Genomic DNA, 19,996 nt, shown 5'->3' with positions numbered 1-19,996 from the left:
TGAAAATATTTACAATATTAAAAAAAAAACAAAATTTCTTTAAATAAGTTATTTTCTTCTATAAGTTTTCATGAATTTTGATGTGCAGATTAAATATTTCTAAGAAAAATGAAAAATTGTTCAAATCAAACTCAAACCTTCCTCAAAAAGTGTAATTGTTTAAAATGAAATGTTTTCGGGCTATCTCATTCCATTCTAAGCAATTTAAATTTACACTTATTCCAGAAGAAATCTGTAAAAAAATAAGAATAGAAATGGTAAAAGAAGGTTTGTTGCTTGCTGGTAGTATTGAAGATACAAGTAAAAGTGATAACAAGTAATATGAATATAGAATATACTTAAAAATGACTATCAGAAAGTTCCAGGAAGGATATTTTTAAAAGAGATGATGATGTTCTTGGCATCCAATAAGATTGGATGATGTGGTTCCAATGGTAAAGACTTAATTCTAATTAAGTTAACTTTGAACTCAGCAATAAAATTAGGAGTGTTTATAAAAAATATTAAAAAATTGTAGATTAAAATAAATTTATAAATCAGAGTATTGAAGCATAAGAATGATGTGTGTAAGAAAAGTTGTCAACATGTTTTATACAAAATGTAAAAAAATGTCTATACAAAAAAATTGTATAGATTAAAAGAAATTTATAAATCAGAGTATTGGGAGCATAAGAATGATGTGTGTAAGAAAAGTTGTCAACGTGTTTTATACAAAATGCCTAAAATATAAAATGTATTTAAATAATTTCGAAGAAGTAAATTGTTGTATAGAGAAGAGGAAACAACAAACTTAAGAATTATGGATTAATCATATATATATTGCTCCCCCCCAGAACCAGACTAGTCTAACTCCACTTAATGCAAAATTTGTGTTTCTTCATGTCAAACAAATCAAATCAAACAAATTTAGATATTATAATAATGTAATGTGTGGCACAGATCAATCAGTTCAAATGCTTTATTATTATTCAGTGCTAAAAAACTGTCAGACAGCCAAAAAAAATTACATTATATATTCTTGAAATAATTATACATAGTGCATATGTTATGAACTAACAAGTAAGTGACTAATATGGGTGTTACAAATTATGACAAACAAAACTGGGTACTGTAATAAATTTCAGGTTTTTGTAGAAACCAACTTTAAATTACTAGAAATTAGACTTAATATGAAAATTATCACCTTTAATTGTCCAGCACAAATGTTTTAACAAAAATAAAAACATTTTCGATAGTTTTCAACGGTCATCTTCAGTTACAACTCAAATTAAAAAAAGAACGATAAAATAGAATTAAATACAAAAATAATAAATGCGCATGCGCAACTATAAATATATCGCGCATGATGCTTAATATACAGAATAAATGAATAAAATTATGTAAACAAAAATACGTGGCCGCATCTCTTGTATGTTGTTATTGTTTATCTTTATAAAACGATTTCCATGCGGTTGATAAAGAATCCGCGTCTCTATGATTGATACATCCCGTTTTTTCTTGGGCTTTATATATTTCTAGCTTTTCTAGATGTTTGATTGTATGTCTATTGTTCGTCGGCTTGATGACGGAAGCTTGGTCCCACAATACCTCAATATCTTGTTGCTTGGCGTATGAAGCTAGAACCGTACTGTCCAGATTCTTATTAATCGAGTACTGGTGTTCTTTGATTCTTTGCTCTAAGTGCCGTAAAGTAGCTCCCACATAAACAATATCCGAATTAAATCGTTGGTCTTTTATTGGTATGGAGTAAACCCCCGTTAAAGAGTTCCGATCTTCTCTCTTCTTGTCATTCCTTAACAATTTGTAAACTGTCGAATTACGTCGGTAAACGATACGTATATTATTGGCCTTAGCAATTTCGTTTATCATTTTGTTCAAGAAGGGATAATAATTGATTACCATCTTCTGTTTACCGTTATCCGCGGGAGAGTGATTACTTCGATTCTGGAACGTTGTGATAAGTTTTTCTACTATATTTCTCTGGTAACCTTGATGTGTTGCTATTTCGAGTATGTAATCCAATTCTTTATAGGTATCACATATGTTTGTGCAATGAGTATAGGCACGCTTGATCCAAGATCGGAACGCCGCATACTTAATATGCCTGGGATCCACCGATTGATTCGGGATGATGATAGTATTTAGACCCGGTTTCCGGTAAATGTTCGTCTTGATTTCCCCTTCCCCGCAGGTGATATTAATATCGAGGAAATGAACATTATTATAGCTCTCCTGGTCCAGTTGTAAAGTTAAACCATAAGGGTTATCATTGATATCATTTAGGAATCGTTGAGTGTTGTGCTTATTATTCCATAGAATGAATATATCGTCTATGTATCTAGTGTATAGAATAATATCATTTTGGAATCCGGGAAGAATAGTATTTTCGAGTTGTCGTAACACCAAATCGCATAGTATAGCAGACATCGGACTGCCCATTGGCACCCCTCTACCTTGCAGGAAAACTCTCCCTTCAAATTGAAAGAAGGATGTATAACATATTAAATCAGACAGCTCCAGGATGTGTTGATGGTATTTGTATGAATTCTCGATGTTTTTAAAAAGGAAATCCCTTAACGCACAGAAACATGGGGGTAATTTTATGGAGGGATATAACGATTCGTAATCCATAACAGTCATGTACTCATCATCCTTTAGAGCAATGTTTTTGAGCTTCTCTATCAATTGTAGCGAGTTGGTGATAGTAAAAGGGTGATTTTGTTCTTTAGAACGAATAAATCTTACTAATTGCTTTTCGATGCGAAACGTCGGAGAATTACATTTTTCTATAACCGGTCGTATTTGGCAACCCGGTTTATGAGTTTTCCCAAATGCAAATATTCTTGGTGCCTCATTGGAGCAACGCCTGTTGAATATGCAGAAAGCCACAGTCCTTGCTCCAAAGGCACCAAGAATATTTGCATTTGGGAAAACTCATAAACCGGGTTGCCAAATACGACCGGTTATAGAAAAATGTAATTCTCCGACGTTTCGCATCGAAAAGCAATTAGTAAGATTTATTCGTTCTAAAGAACAAAATCACCCTTTTACTATCACCAACTCGCTACAATTGATAGAGAAGCTCAAAAACATTGCTCTAAAGGATGATGAGTACATGACTGTTATGGATTACGAATCGTTATATCCCTCCATAAAATTACCCCCATGTTTCTGTGCGTTAAGGGATTTCCTTTTTAAAAACATCGAGAATTCATACAAATACCATCAACACATCCTGGAGCTGTCTGATTTAATATGTTATACATCCTTCTTTCAATTTGAAGGGAGAGTTTTCCTGCAAGGTAGAGGGGTGCCAATGGGCAGTCCGATGTCGGCTATACTATGCGATTTGGTGTTACGACAACTCGAAAATACTATTCTTCCCGGATTCCAAAATGATATTATTCTATACACTAGATACATAGACGATATATTCATTCTATGGAATAATAAGCACAACACTCAACGATTCCTAAATGATATCAATGATAACCCTTATGGTTTAACTTTACAACTGGACCAGGAGAGCTATAATAATGTTCATTTCCTCGATATTAATATCACCTGCGGGGAAGGGGAAATCAAGACGAACATTTACCGGAAACCGGGTCTAAATACTATCATCATCCCGAATCAATCGGTGGATCCCAGGCATATTAAGTATGCGGCGTTCCGATCTTGGATCAAGCGTGCCTATACTCATTGCACAAACATATGTGATACCTATAAAGAATTGGATTACATACTCGAAATAGCAACACATCAAGGTTACCAGAGAAATATAGTAGAAAAACTTATCACAACGTTCCAGAATCGAAGTAATCACTCTCCCGCGGATAACGGTAAACAGAAGATGGTAATCAATTATTATCCCTTCTTGAACAAAATGATAAACGAAATTGCTAAGGCCAATAATATACGTATCGTTTACCGACGTAATTCGACAGTTTACAAATTGTTAAGGAATGACAAGAAGAGAGAAGATCGGAACTCTTTAACGGGGGTTTACTCCATACCAATAAAAGACCAACGATTTAATTCGGATATTGTTTATGTGGGAGCTACTTTACGGCACTTAGAGCAAAGAATCAAAGAACACCAGTACTCGATTAATAAGAATCTGGACAGTACGGTTCTAGCTTCATACGCCAAGCAACAAGATATTGAGGTATTGTGGGACCAAGCTTCCGTCATCAAGCCGACGAACAATAGACATACAATCAAACATCTAGAAAAGCTAGAAATATATAAAGCCCAAGAAAAAACGGGATGTATCAATCATAGAGACGCGGATTCTTTATCAACCGCATGGAAATCGTTTTATAAAGATAAACAATAACAACATACAAGAGATGCGGCCACGTATTTTTGTTTACATAATTTTATTCATTTATTCTGTATATTAAGCATCATGCGCGATATATTTATAGTTGCGCATGCGCATTTATTATTTTTGTATTTAATTCTATTTTATCGTTCTTTTTTTAATTTGAGTTGTAACTGAAGATGACCGTTGAAAACTATCGAAAATGTTTTTATTTTTGTTAAAACATTTGTGCTGGACAATTAAAGGTGATAATTTTCATATTTCAGGTTTTTATCATAATTTATCAGATTGACCAACCAGTCACTATAAATACTGCTATCAACTGTTGGGCAAAATGATATCATCTCGGGGAGTGATCATTCAACACATTCTAGCCAATGAGCACTAGTTCTTGAGTTACATGTGCATACTGCATTTAATATTGAATTTTAAATTCATGCAGCCATTACTTAATCTTGTGCGACATTTAGATTTTACTTTTGCCTGTTAAAATAGTGTTTTCTCCTTTGAAAAGAAAATAACAATCATAAAGCAATCATTAAGTAATGGGGATAACCACTTCAACATCCTATTAAATCAGTTAATAGCAGCAAAAGGTCAAAACAGTGAAATTTTTACAAAATTAGCATATCTGTCAATGATACAAAAAGTGAGTCAAAAATCAAACTGACTTTGAAGTTACTGGAAAAATATCAGCATTTATATAGATATGATGTTGTATCTATTGAAGCTATATAAAAATTAATTGTGTCTGTTTAAAAAAAAGGTAATTTGATTAAATATTGCATTCACACTGAAGAAATATTTCAAATATTTCATGATGCCCATATTGCTATTAGTTATGACAACAGAAATTGTATGGAAAAAGAATTAAATACAAAATATAAAAATAATACAAGGGAAATGATCATAATTTACATAAATTTATATGAAATCTGTCAGAAAACAATGTTCCTAAGAAAGACTTTGTAGTTAAACCAATTTTTAAGTACAGTGAAACCTCGCTTAATGAGCACCTCACACAACGAGTGTTTCGCATAACAAGCTTATTATAACAAGCAAAATAAATTGTGAAAAAATGACTTGCTTAATGAGCGACATTTCGCATAACAAATGGCAAGGAGAGGGAAAGTCCTGGATGTGCGCATGTTCCATCAGTCCATGTTTAGCACATGTTCAGCTAGCATCTTAGTGTCGCGTGTGATCATACATTTTTCCAAACTTGTGTTCGCACATATTACGTATAAGCATCAATAACCATAGCCCGTTATATAATAAACATGCCAAACAATATGCCAAATTCTTGGGTAAAGGCTATAATTACATATTAGAAATTAATTAATTTGACTAGAGGTAGGCAGTTATGTTTCCATCTCGTATTAAATTAAATGACCGATTCCAAATTAAATTCCAAAAATGTCTAAATTAAAAATTAATACAAGATGGAAACATAACTGTCCACCTATCTCTAGTCAAATTAATTAATTTCTAATATTTAATTATAGCCCAAGAATTTGGTATATTGTTTGCTGTGTTTATCGGACAAATTATCTGATTTTTTTTGTTTTCTGCAAATCAAATTCGTATTTCAGGTTGGTTCATTCCGCACTAGAAGAAAAGATGATGATTCACACTCCTTAACAATGTTTATTGTATAATTTTCTTTGAATAAGTGTTATACATAAAATATTTGAGTATTTTTTTTTTTTGGCATGGAACGCATTATTGTATTCTACATTAATTTCTATAGGAAAAATTGTTTCACTTAACAAGTGTTTCGCATTACGAGCAAGACTCTGGAACGAATTATGCTCGTTGAGTGAGGTGCCTCTGTAATGAAATGAACTCAAGATGCCAGGTTGACCTTATAGATATACAGTCGCAAGCCGATGAGTAACATAAATATATACTCATGTACCAAGACCACCTAACTAAATTCATTCAATTATGACATTTAAAAACCAAAAGGGCTGAAGATGTAGCCTACAATCTTTTAGACATTTTTATTTTCTATGAGTATTCTACAAAACAATAACAGAGAACTCACCAATGTCATCAAAGAACTATGTAGTATGGTGCTTGGAAAGTCCAGCAGGCACTCAAAAAGTTAGGGTTCAATAGAAAGATGTAATGAAGACATACAGAATATGCTTAGTTCTTGATTGGAGACTAACAATACTAAAAAATGGTTGGAAGGATTATGTTTTGTACAACTGATGAAAACTTAAGCATATCATACTAGTATAAACTGCAGCCCCAATGATGCCGTGTTTGGAGTAAAGTTAAAAGTTGGACTAAAGAATTTTATACTTGACAAATCATTGACCATTGTTAATACAAAGGAAGATTTAGAAAATCTTTTTAGTTTTAAAAGATTGTTAGTCTCTAAAATAACAATGATAGAGAAAGTCAAAGTTGATCAAACTCTAGAGGATCAGTACCATTCAAGATGACAGAGTAAGGATTCATGCACTACATGTAGATTGAGCATGCAATGATGGAAAAAATATTTTAGTTATTACAATCTTAACAGATAACCTCCTATATTTCTTATAAAACTTAGTAAAAATGATTCTCAGCAATAAGGTGTATATGTTGTACAATATTCAACAAGTCTGAGTGTATGTTGAAGTGTAGAAATGGTATCACTGGTCAAGTTTTATTTTAGGTATCATTGTTGGAATTGAAGATGAAAACCTTTGCAAACTACATCCCAAGCATGGCACATTGAGCCATATATATTCCAGAAACCAATTTACTGTTTGTAAAAAAAACTTCATTTTTGTTGGAGACATACAGATGCAGAAATTTTGCTTAGTGAATGTACAAGAATGTTGGTGCTGCTGCAAAATTGGTTGCAAATCTAATATATACAAATTACAAAGTAAAAATTATGTAATTCTGAATGTCATCAAAAAATTAATTGCTCAAATAAATAAACTAAAAAGTATTTAATTTTTTATATAATTTATATCAAAAATGACATTCCAGAAGTTTCTTTAAGTTTATTTTTTTTAATGAAGTATAAATTTTTTAATAATATGTTTTGTTAACATTACTTTAATTAATACAGTTAATAATACTTATTTTTAAAAAATTGCATGTTGTTTTTAAAGTACTTTGAAATAATTCACAAAAAATAATTAATTCTTAATAAAAAAAAAAGAGTGACATATTTTTGAAAATCAAATTGTCCAAAGGGAATGTAGCTGTATTCATAATGTCTGGTCAATTTAATAAATTAATCAATATTTATCAGGCTGTGCAGCCATTTTAGTCATTATTCATATTGGTTTGGCATTAATAAATAATGTCCTATTAATCACTTGGCCCATAACATATATCCCTTTCAATTAAATAACTAATTTCAACCATAAAAAGTCTGAAATTCAAAGACTGAAGATGAATTTTATCATTTAGAGAAGCCAAACAACTCTACAAAGAGAAAAATTGAAAATGAATTTTATCACTTAGAAGTGTGATTCTTAACGGGGGACGTGGCCCCCTGGAGTCCAAAAGAAGTTTGCTGGGAGCCGCCAAATTATGCAAATTTTCCTTCAGAATATAATAAAAAGAAAACTGATGTATAACTGAATATTGTATTGAAAAGTGAAATAAGAAAGATAAAGTTTTCCTATTTAGTTCTTTTTATTTCTTCCTACATACAACTTTGTTAATACAGAAGAAATAAATGCAAATATGCTACTTACACCGCAGTATTTACTTCTTTTATTTCAAAGTAATTCTAAGAAACTATTAATGCTTGGAATTTTAAAAATAATTAGGAAAAATAGTAGGCTTAGTAGTAGGCTTTGAAAATTTAAATATTTTTGAAAAAGATATGCAAAATCTTTACAACAAGTTGTGGGTGTTTTAATTTTAGCATCAAGTTTGGATCAATTTATCGACATGTTTCTTATTTTATTTTTTGTTAAAAATTAGTAAATTTTTATGTTTAATTGTGACGTTTAAATGTTATTTAAATAGATAATGAAATAATAAAGTTATGATTTACATTTATTATATAAAAAAATAAAGCAATAATAAAAAAATCAATTTATTGTAGATAATTTAACAAATATAAATTATTATTAAAAAAATGGGGGTCACAAAAAAATTATGAAATATTTGGTGGGCCATGAGTATGAAAAGGTTAAGAACCACTAACTTAGAGAATACCTCATCCACTGGAAAAAACCTCCTATACAGGTTTCCCCTGCTATCCAAAAGTAGTGTTCCTGTGAAACCTTTCATAAGTTGAATGGCATAAAGAAGCAATTACCATTTATTCATATAGAAAAAGTTTTGAGCATTCTCAGATGCAAAAAAAACTTACTGAACCATACCAAACAACACACAAAATCTACAACAACAACACATAGTAAAAGCAGGATTATTATTATAAATACAGCTTATGTAAATAAGTATAAATATAAGTATAATGTAGTTAGTGAAACTATAATAGAAATATTCTTTTCAGCAAGTAATCTTTAAGCTATGAAACTGTCCTTGTCTCAAAAACCAATCAAATCAATCAATGTATTACTTCTTTTAAATTTCACTTTTCTAATACTTTCACATCATCCACCATTCTTTGTTTCATCCTATTGAAAAGACTGGCTGATTTCTTCTTAATTATACCTAACTTAACAGATTTCCTTCTTTATATACCCATCAATCCACTCAAGCAATAACTTTCCATATTTTCACTTTATATTTGCTAATGGATATACAAAATAAATTTACATAAAACACAGATGCTCACACATACAATTCAAAGTTATGGAGACTTAATGCTGAATGTAATCTTCAGAAAAGGAGCTTGAAGATGCTTCTCACTTGCTCACAATGCCTCTAAAATAGCTCACTGCAAAACAAACACTAAATGCTACTTTTGTTTTTCACCTTTTTTGTAAAAGCAAAAACCCTCTTTGGATTTCTTTCAATTATCAAAAACTGATACCAAGATAGGTCTTTCATGAAAGTGGAGTAGAGCAAAGTTTCATTTTGCTCTACTCCACTTAATACATGATAATATCTCACTCCACTCCAATAAATACATGATTCATTCACAGAAAAATAATATAAAATAATCTAAACAGTGCCATTAAACTCATAAAAATATATATTCTGTTCACCAGTAACATAACTTAATTACTTTACATGTGACAAATTTGTTGCAGAAATCAAGAATGTAACTTATATTGTTGTCTAGAAGAAATTTCAGTAACTGTGGAATCATCAAAATTACTAAAAATTCCTGAAATACAGTAAAACAAAGAACTTTGTTAATGTTAGATAATACAAATGTTAATGATATTTGAAGTTTAATAAAACTGAAACTGCAAATTCTGCATTTGTAGAAATGAAACCAAACTGTAAAAATGAAGGCCAAGTGTATATTACAGTGTCTTGTTTTATTGGTATTTATAAAAAAAAATTTAAGCATTTTTACCCTTTACAAAAATAATATTACCTTTACAGAAAAATTGCAAGTTCCACCTCTTACTGCTGCTTCGTCAGCCTGCCATTGGTGTGGTTTGCTACATTCTGGAACATGATCCCTTCTTTTTCTAAAACTATCTCTTAGACTTCTACGAAGTCGGTCCATAACTAAAAATAATTCAGATTATGTAAGTGAAAAAATTTTAGCTAATTAAAACAAATAACTTCATTTAATTAAATACTTTATAAAATGGTTTTGATTCTGAAAAACTATTTTTAATTTCAAACAAATAAAAGTAATAAATTAAAATATTTTGAAATCATATAGTTTATTATTTATTTATTATACATTCAATTAGAAATGTCTGATGGGAAATGATTTTTTCCTCTTTTAACAAATTTCCTACATCTAAATTTCAGTTATAGTTAATTAATATAATAAGATTTAATTTTAATCAAAGCCTATTACCAAACTCAATTTTTATTTTATTAGATCTATGTAAAGACAAAGGTGTTAATTTACAGGTCAGTTATTTTGTTGCAAAAACAAGATTGCAAAACAATAGAGATTGTAACTGATGACAAAAATAGAGTACTAAGCAAGTAGTTTTTGGAGAATTAACACAGACAAGATAAAATTTATTTTAGTTGTACACTTAAAAAGTTTTAATTCAATAAATCAGTAATAGATGAAAATTTAAAAAGCTTTAAATTTAAAGTGTTTAAAAATGTGAAATTTTACAAAATGAGTTAATTGAGGAAGCTTTTAAAATTTTTACACAAATAAAATGTTTAAAGATGTGGAGATTATTACTATTCTATTATTTATCAATTTTAGTGCATTTTAACTTAAGAATATTTTTAAATGAGCAGATGAACAATAGGAGTGTGTGAAATTTTCTCTTAAAAATATTATAAATATAAAACAGGATTAACTGGTAATAATGGAAGAAAGCTTAGCCTCCCACTGCACTGCTATACTGTGATCAATGCCAGACAATTTCCCATAAATAACTTTAAATGTAATATGTCATTTCTGAAATTTTTCAAGTCATTTGAGACTATGGAGTTCACAGCACCTGATTCAGATGTAAATTGTGAAGCTTTGGCTTGCATGATCAACAATAATATAGGAATATTCTGATTCTGCAGACCCATTTTATGACCATGTTGACAATGAAAGTGCTGCTCATTCATTGCAACTGTGAAATTTGTCATTTCTTATCACTATTGTATCAATCGCTCTGTCAGTAGAATATCCAGAATCCAAAAGGAAGGTTAATTCAAAAATTAAAAATATTTGAATAATTAATAAGGATCTTTTATTAACATATGCACAACAGTTGTTTTGTGGATGACCCAATAAACAAATTTAAATTTTTTTTTTATCAATAGAAAGGGCTGAGTAATCTTTTGTTTCTTGACAATTTCTGCAGCTTGCATTTTTCCAATTTTGAGTTATTGCTAATTTTCCCATTCTGCACTTCACTAGTTTGTGATATTTAATAATTTCCATTTTTAATGTCAATGTTTTATGTGGAGCCATATCAACACTTATAAATTATTATTATTTTTTTTTAAGATACTCTGTCTTTACCACAAATTAAGAACAACTAGGATGCAGACATTAACAATCATCAGCTTCTTATATAGTATTTTCCACTGTAACAGAATATTTCTAAATAGCCAGTGACAGACAGAGACAATTGCAATTATTGTGTTATAAGCAAGAAGATGGACTTCTATATAAAATATTGACTTAATTGATTCTTAATTGATATCCAAACAGTCCATTCTTAATTGATGTCCAAACAGTCCATTGACTTTGAATAGTATACAGAAACTAATTTTAAAATTTATATCTACAAAAACATCTTAAAAACCTACATCTACAATATTATCACAGCTTCGAAAAATTTTAACAATAAAATTGTTTTTATTCTTGTTTTTAATTTTGATTTCCTTAATATATTAATTTAAACTTACTTTAAAATTAATGAATTTGCTGACAAAATACTCTTTTCAATTTATTTTTATTTAGATTATTTAATATTTATGAATTTATTAAAATTTTTATTTTTCAGTTTAGTCTTCCTCAGATAATTTCTTAAACATTTTTATAAATCTTTTATATATATACATATATTTTATACAATACAATTATACAATATACCGGTATATATATATATATATATATTGTATAATTGTATTATATAATATATATATACATATATATATACAGTGGATGGCCAAATTATTATACTCAAAACTATTTTTTTGTATTTTGTCGGTTTAAGTTATGAAATTCAATAGTTCTATGGTTTTTAAAGTTATTATATATCGTTTTAATACTAGTAAGTGTATTTAGGAATAAAAAAAATTAAACATGTGTAGATAGGTTGAATAGTGTATTAAAAGAGAAATACATATTATTCAGTATTTGGTTACTCTGCCCTTAGCTTCTATGATGGCTTGAATGGGGTGTGGTATGCTTTCAATGCATGATATGGCTACTTCTTGGAGTTTTGGAGTGTTGTGCCATACTCTAATGATATTCTCAATCAGTTCTCTTTTGTTTGTTATAATTTTATCTTTGAAATTTCAGTTTTCAGGACTGCCGCACATTTTCTAAAGGATTCAAACCAAACGAGTTTCCTGGCCAGTCCAGGGTGTTAATCTAATTGTTTTTAGGTATTCTGTGATAGATTTGGCTTGATGACAGGGTGCAGAGTCATGCATGAATATAAAATTCCTATTAGGGAATGATTCTGCTGTCTGTGGGATCAGTTTTTCCTCCAGAACTTTCTTATACTGATCCTGACACAGTTCCTTAGACAATATACAGCCTTCCAGTCTCTTTGCTGCTGATGACAGACCATATCATTACTGAAGCAGAATGCTTTACTAGTTCCACAATGCAGTCTTCATTGAATTTTTCATGCAGAACAAACTCGGTTTTGTCTTGAAGAATCTGTATTGACGACTTGTCCGAGAAACAAACTTGCAAGAAATTGTTTTTGTATAAATTTATAAAGAAAAATACTCTAAACATGTGTATTCTTGTATTAGGGTTATGAAAACCTTGCTCCAGTCTTCCTGTGTCCAGTGTCAATGCTCCTTGGCCCAGGCCAGACGTTTGGCCTTCATGGCAGGAGTGAGTTTTGGATTTTTAGTGGTCAACAACATTTCAGTCCCATCTCTACAAATCTTCGCCTGAGAGTCCGCTTCGATATTTGTACTCTGTTTTAAATTAAGAATTTTTTTATAATGAGCCGAGGCTTTCGGCAGTTTTCAAGTGTAATGCGACGTATTTTTCGCTCAGTTCGAGGTGTTGTAATGCGTTTTCGACTGCATTTACTGACTCGATCCGCCTTGATCGGTATTTCGGCGTCCAGTTTTTGCTTGATATTACACACACTGGACTGTGATACATCACACAAATCAGCAATTTGACATTGGTTATATTGACAACGCCATAACATTGTTGAAATCCGTGCTTTTCTCCTTGGTGAGAGGCCAGCACACTTCCCCATATCTGTTAATAAACATTTTTAGGTTAGGTCAGTCGACAACCCCCCAAAAAATAAATAAACCAACTAAAACATGACCACAATGTATTGATCAAGTATTAGAATAATCTTAAATGTAAAAAATCCAATACTTACTGAATAATAAGTCGATAACACTGAAGCCAAGATTTTTTTCGAAGACTTCTCACAAGCCAGCACAGTAAAATTTTTGACATGCACTGACACTAGTGGCCGCCATTTTGAAAAAAAAAACAGTTGTGTGTTACCACACTAATGAATAGGTTGCCAGATATAGTGGCTAATCAGTAAATTAAAAAACAATAACATTCTTCCAATAATAAATTAATTACAGCCACCACTTTCACAGATAATGACGAATTTTTGTTTGAGTATAATAATTTGGCCATCCACTGTATGTATGTATGTATATATATATATATATATATATATTAAAAAGTATTTAAAATTAAATTTTTAAAAATAAACATTATATTTTTCGAGTAACTAAAAGAAACATTCCAATTAGAGGAATCTAATTCACAATAATTTCTAATATTTTTTAAAAATAAAACTGAACCACTTTACATAACAGCAAAATAATCAGTTTGCTGTCAACAGTAAAATGTATTTATAGTCTTACCAATTTTTTTCTTTCTCTGTCCTTTTGCATCAACGCTTGGCTGATTACCCATCTCCACACAGTACTAGGCACAAACATATCCTTTACGAGATAATTATTATATAGTAACAATCACGCTTTTCCAAACGAAATTTATCAATTTTATCAACTGTTTTCATTCCAAAGCCGATGAAAATTTTTTGTCGATGATATAAAAAAAAAAAAAAAAAAGTTTAAAGAGTTTGGTCAGATGACGTATCGCGTAACAGGACAGGTTTCAAATGTAGACAGGTTTCAAGGACGAGTTTGTATCATTGTACATCAAGACTACACTAAATAGTTTTGCTTTACTCTTTATAAAATGTGGCTCTTAAGTAAGAATTAGCCTAAAATTCGTTCCAATAGCATAAGATTGTATCAATCTTTACAATATCGTGACTACAAAGTTTGTGTGGTATGATTGCATACAGTTTTATAATAATTATAATTTAAATTTTAAAATTATATTGTCATTGTAGACAACGTAATTTATTTTTATATGCTATATATAATTTCGTGTAATCTTCTCTCTAAACAGTTTACATTTTATAAATGGAAACATTAATTCTACAATTTAATTTCTTATTCATTTCCATATATTTATTCATTTTCATTTTTAAGAAATAAGTTAAAGAAAAACCATTATAAATTATAATAATGAAATCAAATATAATTTTTAATTTATTTTAAAGTATATTTTCTATAAATTGAAAAATTATAGTCTGCTTTTACTCATAGCGAAGTTTTAACTTTTCAATTTTGTGTTTAAATATCACAGATAAATAATGTAAAAAATTATTTAATAAAAATTAAACATTTAAAAATAATTTTAATTAAATATAAATTACACAATTTAACTCTTTCTGACGTATAACTGGTCGAGAAACGAATATTAATATGCATAAATTTTTAAAATACTGTATAAATTTATACGACGAAATTCTTGTTTTCGATTTCGGAAATTGTTAGTCTAAAAATTTTATCAAATATAAATTTCTCAAATAAAAGTAAACATTTCTAAGCTGAAAAGAATTCCGAGGAATATAAAAACCATCTATAACCCATCTGTCACTTTTTAAACTAAATATTTCTTTACTGAGTCGATCACCTTCAAATCAACCAGTTAGACGAGAAACAATCACTAGGAGAAAGCTAGCACAAATTAAAATATCATCCCTAGTCTGCATATTTTCAATAGAGATAAATGATATTTTGTTTACGTTAATCCAAACTGGAAATTAAAAACTTAGCTTTTTGTCTGCATATAACTTTTCGTCTTGTCTTTATGACTGCCATAAAAAATTTTCTATACGTAGAGAAATGTTCACAATTCATAAAAATAAAAGTAATACCAAAATATTCACGTAATAATACTGTACTTTATTCTAAATTTTTACATAGCATATATTAACGTATGATGATAACATACGTTATATAAAATTAATTATAATGCATTTCAATTATTTTTATTCTTATTTAAATTTAGAATCAAATCGATTATTATAAAGAATAGAATTCATTACATCTGTATAAAGAACAGAAGAAAAATGATAGTCTTTTTTTATCTGGAAAAATCTCGTTAATATTAATAGGAAATTTTTTTTATATTTCCGTACTATTTCATTAGTAATTTTCGGAAAGAATTCGATTATTATTAGCTTTCACACTATTCGAATTATTTTCAAAAGTTACTAAAATTAGATATGAAATTACGAAGTCATCAAAATTAGAATCCAAACTTAAGTTTTAAAAAGAATCAAGTAAAAAAAAATAAATAAACATAAAATTATTCTTTGTCATTTAAGTTTTTAACAATGAGAAATAACAAATTAGATAAAACGGATAATTATCCTACTAAGCTTCGAAGGTTCAAAATGAATTCGATTTCAAATGCACGTAATTAACTTCTCAACAATTCATTGTTGAATATACTGTATTTCGCTGCATAAAAATTTTCTAATAAAGGAAAAAGATCCATAGCTAAAATCCAGGACCGTCGAGAAACAGATCGGCTCTGGTTCAGCACTCTGTCGGGTTCCTTTTCTTACTACCTTTCCTATCACAGAAATAATTTTAAAGTATTTAAGTAACAAAATTTAGATTTATTTTATGTAAAATTTAGTCAAAATAATAAATTTTACAACCTTTACAAATTTCATAATTATTTTTACTTTCCCGGTTGTTATATATAACAGAGGGAAAATATTGCGATCGGTAAAAAAATGAGCCCCAAGATTTTTAATTTTTGAACTCAGGACACCTTAAAACGTCGAGAAATGCAATAATAATAATAATAATCAAATAGCAGCAATTATCAGATAGACATCATTCATCAGTTAATCCAGAGTTACCTAATACGACTGTTGAGACTAGTACACAATGCTCATCTGGAAACCTTTTAAGAGGAAAAGGGAGGAGAAGAGGAACTACTTGCCCTTTAAGTGCATCTAATGCAATAAAGGGGTGGAAACAGATTCCTTCTTTTCTGTGGGTTACGGGACGAGGTATTTTTTACTCCGATGTAAATCGTGCAGAAATAAAATAATAATAATAATCAAATAAAATAAAATAAAAATAAAAAATTAGGTGGAATTTTTCTATTTGTATGGATATCAGTGTGTGGGGCACAATTTTGTTCACCCTCTTTGAAATTTAATAACGCTTGTTTTTTGTCAAAAAAATTCTGAAATTTTGCAGGGAGGTTTGTTTATGAGGAGATTATTATTATTAAATTTTGGTGATTAAAGGTCGAGGAGGTGAGGAGGTGAAAAGATAAAGATGGTGGTGTGTATTTCCAGTAGAGTTAGACTTAATGACAATTTTACTCGTTATTGTGCTGCAATATGAAAAAATTGTAGACCTATAAATTCCCACTGTCCGTCAGTTTTTCCTTAAGCTCGAGAACGGAGTTAGATAGATGAAAAAAAACGGGACCAGATATGGAAACCTTAGGGAAAGGAGGCTCCCGATTAACTATATGAGAACTTCCCATGCAAACCGGAAGTCAAATTTCAATTCAAAAATTTTCCCTGAAAAGAGTCAGATAGATGACCGGCACGTCTCTATCGTTAAAGGAAAAGTATGATGCACAGGGGCAAGCAACTACTAATTTGAGGTGGAGAGCATATATAGTATTTTAAATTAAATAAATTAAAAATCGCAGCCCGGCATTGTGACAATGTCACAATAAATAATTGCTCGTTAACATTTGAGTTTTTATAAAACTCATCCCTACCGTCAAAATTAAGCTTTTTTTGCAATTTTATAATAGCTAAAAATATAAAACGTTTAATAAAATGTCAACAGATGGCACCACCAGATGTCGCGGGGAAAGTTAAGCAACTCGTCGCTGGATTTTTTTTTGAGACTGTTGGATTATTTCAGGTTCAAGAAGTTTGTACCCGTTACTTCCCTCTTGGCACCCTGGTCAAATCACAGATATAATAAACTCAGCATAAACTATTTTGTTATTAAATTTGCAATTGATATTAAAACAAGTAATATAAAAAAAAATTTTTAAAGTCAGTTCCTACTAGGGAAATTTTTTCCCTAGATACTAGACGGCGACGGGGAAATTTATTAATTTGCATAATACAACAGATAGTATGGGTACGCCCCCTAACGTTTAGATCACTCGGTATTCTACTTCGAGATTATCCATTGTTAATCTGTTTCCAGATTATCACTCGATAATCTGATTCGAGATTACCAGAAACGCGGCCATCTCAAGCGTAGGGGGAAAATTTCCCCGTCGCCATCTTCGATACCACAGGTAATATTAACCAATAATTAAATTTAATTAATGAATTAACATTTGAAAAAACTGTATTAACATCAAGTGTCATCCACTACAAGTTTAAAAAAATGTATTTGAACTTGAGTGGATGAATAAAAAGTATTTTATTAACGATTGAAAATTTGTATATATATATATATATATATATTTAGGGAGAGTGTGAACTAATAGTAGGAATTTAACTAGATTTTCATATAGAGATTTTTAAAACTTTGTTCATTCAAAATAAAACTTGTAAATTCATTTTCAGATTTCCCTTTTATTCTTTTACAGAAGAGCAGTTTAGGATTTTTATTATATGTACAGTACCGGTATGTATATTTAATATTTTAGTCCAAAGGATAGTTTCAGTATTTAATTAATTTCATAATTTCTAAGTAACAAACATGATTTCAATAAATTTCTTGATCGAAAAGTTAGTTAATAAAAAAACATGATGATTAAGTAATTTTTTTAAACTTTAATTTGTTTTTTAATCGTTAATGGACAGTTCGAAACAAAAATTTAATTTTAATCTATTTATCCATCAGTGACCACACTGCGATCATACCGCCCATAAGCAAAAATTAAGACAGGCTAATAGCCTATATTACGCCGGTGATTTGTATCAACAAATTTAAACCATTCAGTTAAGATCAAATATTACAATTATCATACATTGCAATATCTGAACACTATATCAAACATTTTTTAATAACCTATTGATGGTAATTATATTAAAACATCATGATGGTAACAGACTATTTTCTCCGATTTATTTTTCGAACCAGAGGAGTAATTTATAAATGAAAACACACACACACAAATTAAGATTATATTATACAGTCTTGCAATCATATATGTGGTCTAAATTTCCAAGCACAAAAGTTTAATTTCGAATCATATTTCATATTATTGAAACAATTCCTCAAAGATGACTTTACTTATAGGAAATGAGTGTCGTATATATCTTCAGATTTAAAAAAAGCTAAATATGGAATTAAGATTTGTGTAATTATAAACTCAGATTTCTGAGATGATATGAAGCATTTTGACGTAAAAAATTTTGGAAAAGGTTGCTTTATAACTTGCTATTTTCGGATACTAGAATTAGAATACAATGTTACATACTAGCAAGGTTGAGCCGAAGTTTTAAACGCGAAAACGTGTACGTCGGACGTTCAGCGCCGCCTTCCTGTAAGCCTAGAAGTTTGACAATGGCATTTAGAATGTCGAGCATGATTCCACTGACTTTCCAAACACCATTGTCAAACTTCTAGGCTTACAGGAAAGCGGCGCCGAATGTCCGACGTACACGTTTTCGCGTTTAAAACTTCGGCCTCAACCTCGCTACTGGCTCCAATTTCATCCATTACAGAGAATGTTAGATTCTCATTGGAATTGGCAATCTCGATTTAAACTATGGTTTCCATGTTTTTATTTCATTCCTATACAGTAACTTACGTCTGAAGGGATTATCGTCTGGAAATAAATAGCAGTAGTCAGCCCAAAAGCAAGTACGCCACAAACCTAAACCATTCCTGCAAAAACGAGACTGTTATAAATCGCCAACAGACGATTTGCACTATTTACAAAAAATCATGATTCAGTACTCAGTCATGTTCGAATCTGAATTGAGTTAATATAACTCCTTAACGTGTATCAATCCAGCTAACAAGGAAATATAAATCTATTATATTTGTATTTAAAACTTTGTATTGGAATTTTAATAACTTCTTTTTTTTAATTAATTTATCATTATGGAAAATTTTAAAAAATCCAGAATATATTAAGTGTTTAACAATTTCTAATATGCAAAGCTCGCATTAAAGTTCATTTGTTATTGAATAATGACAAACGAACTTTGATGCCAGCATTCTTCTTAAGAGACCCGTGGAAAATGGAAAAATAAAATAGTATTTTATTAAATTACTTTTTGATTTAACAAACAAAAATCAATCAAATTGAGAGAAAAATGAACTGAAGATTCAAACTCAAATACCCCTAAATAAATATTTTATGCTTACTCAAATTACACTATTGAGTGCATTAAATACATTAATTAATGCTCTTCGATGCTGCAATCTCGTTAGTCAGATAGATGTTTATTTTAAAAAATATTCATTGATCTCAGATGGGAGAACGATCCTTGTAAATTTCATCAGTTTTCTCAAACCGTATCCAAATACATAAAAAAGAAACAGACTTTGTTCTTTATACATTTCAGTGATTATTAATAATGCGCACGTAAATAATGATTG

General features: G+C 29.8%; 1 protein-coding gene across 3 annotated transcripts in view; it reads right to left on the bottom strand.

The window, feature by feature from the left end:
- numb (NUMB endocytic adaptor protein) overlaps positions 1-19,996 on the bottom strand; it is a 95,991-nt gene that overhangs the window by 41,197 nt on the left and 34,798 nt on the right. For 2 of the 3 annotated variants that reach the window (XM_067273125.1, XM_067273132.1), the window contains exon 2: positions 9,804-9,940. In XM_067273125.1, the coding sequence (XP_067129226.1) occupies positions 9,804-9,938 (135 nt within the window). In that variant the 5' untranslated portion in view covers positions 9,939-9,940. Of the gene's footprint in view, positions 1-9,803; positions 9,941-13,942; positions 14,124-19,996 lie in introns of those variants that run through there. The other variant, XM_067273117.1, reaches the window with a different exon arrangement.

This window comes from Centruroides vittatus, unplaced genomic scaffold, assembly GCF_030686945.1.
Source record: "Centruroides vittatus isolate TY-2023 unplaced genomic scaffold, ASM3068694v2 contig_1114, whole genome shotgun sequence".
Lineage (NCBI taxonomy): Eukaryota > Metazoa > Arthropoda > Arachnida > Scorpiones > Buthidae > Centruroides > Centruroides vittatus.
The sequence above is the reverse complement of the archived record's forward strand: the minus strand, read 5'-3'. Positions and strand labels throughout refer to the sequence as shown.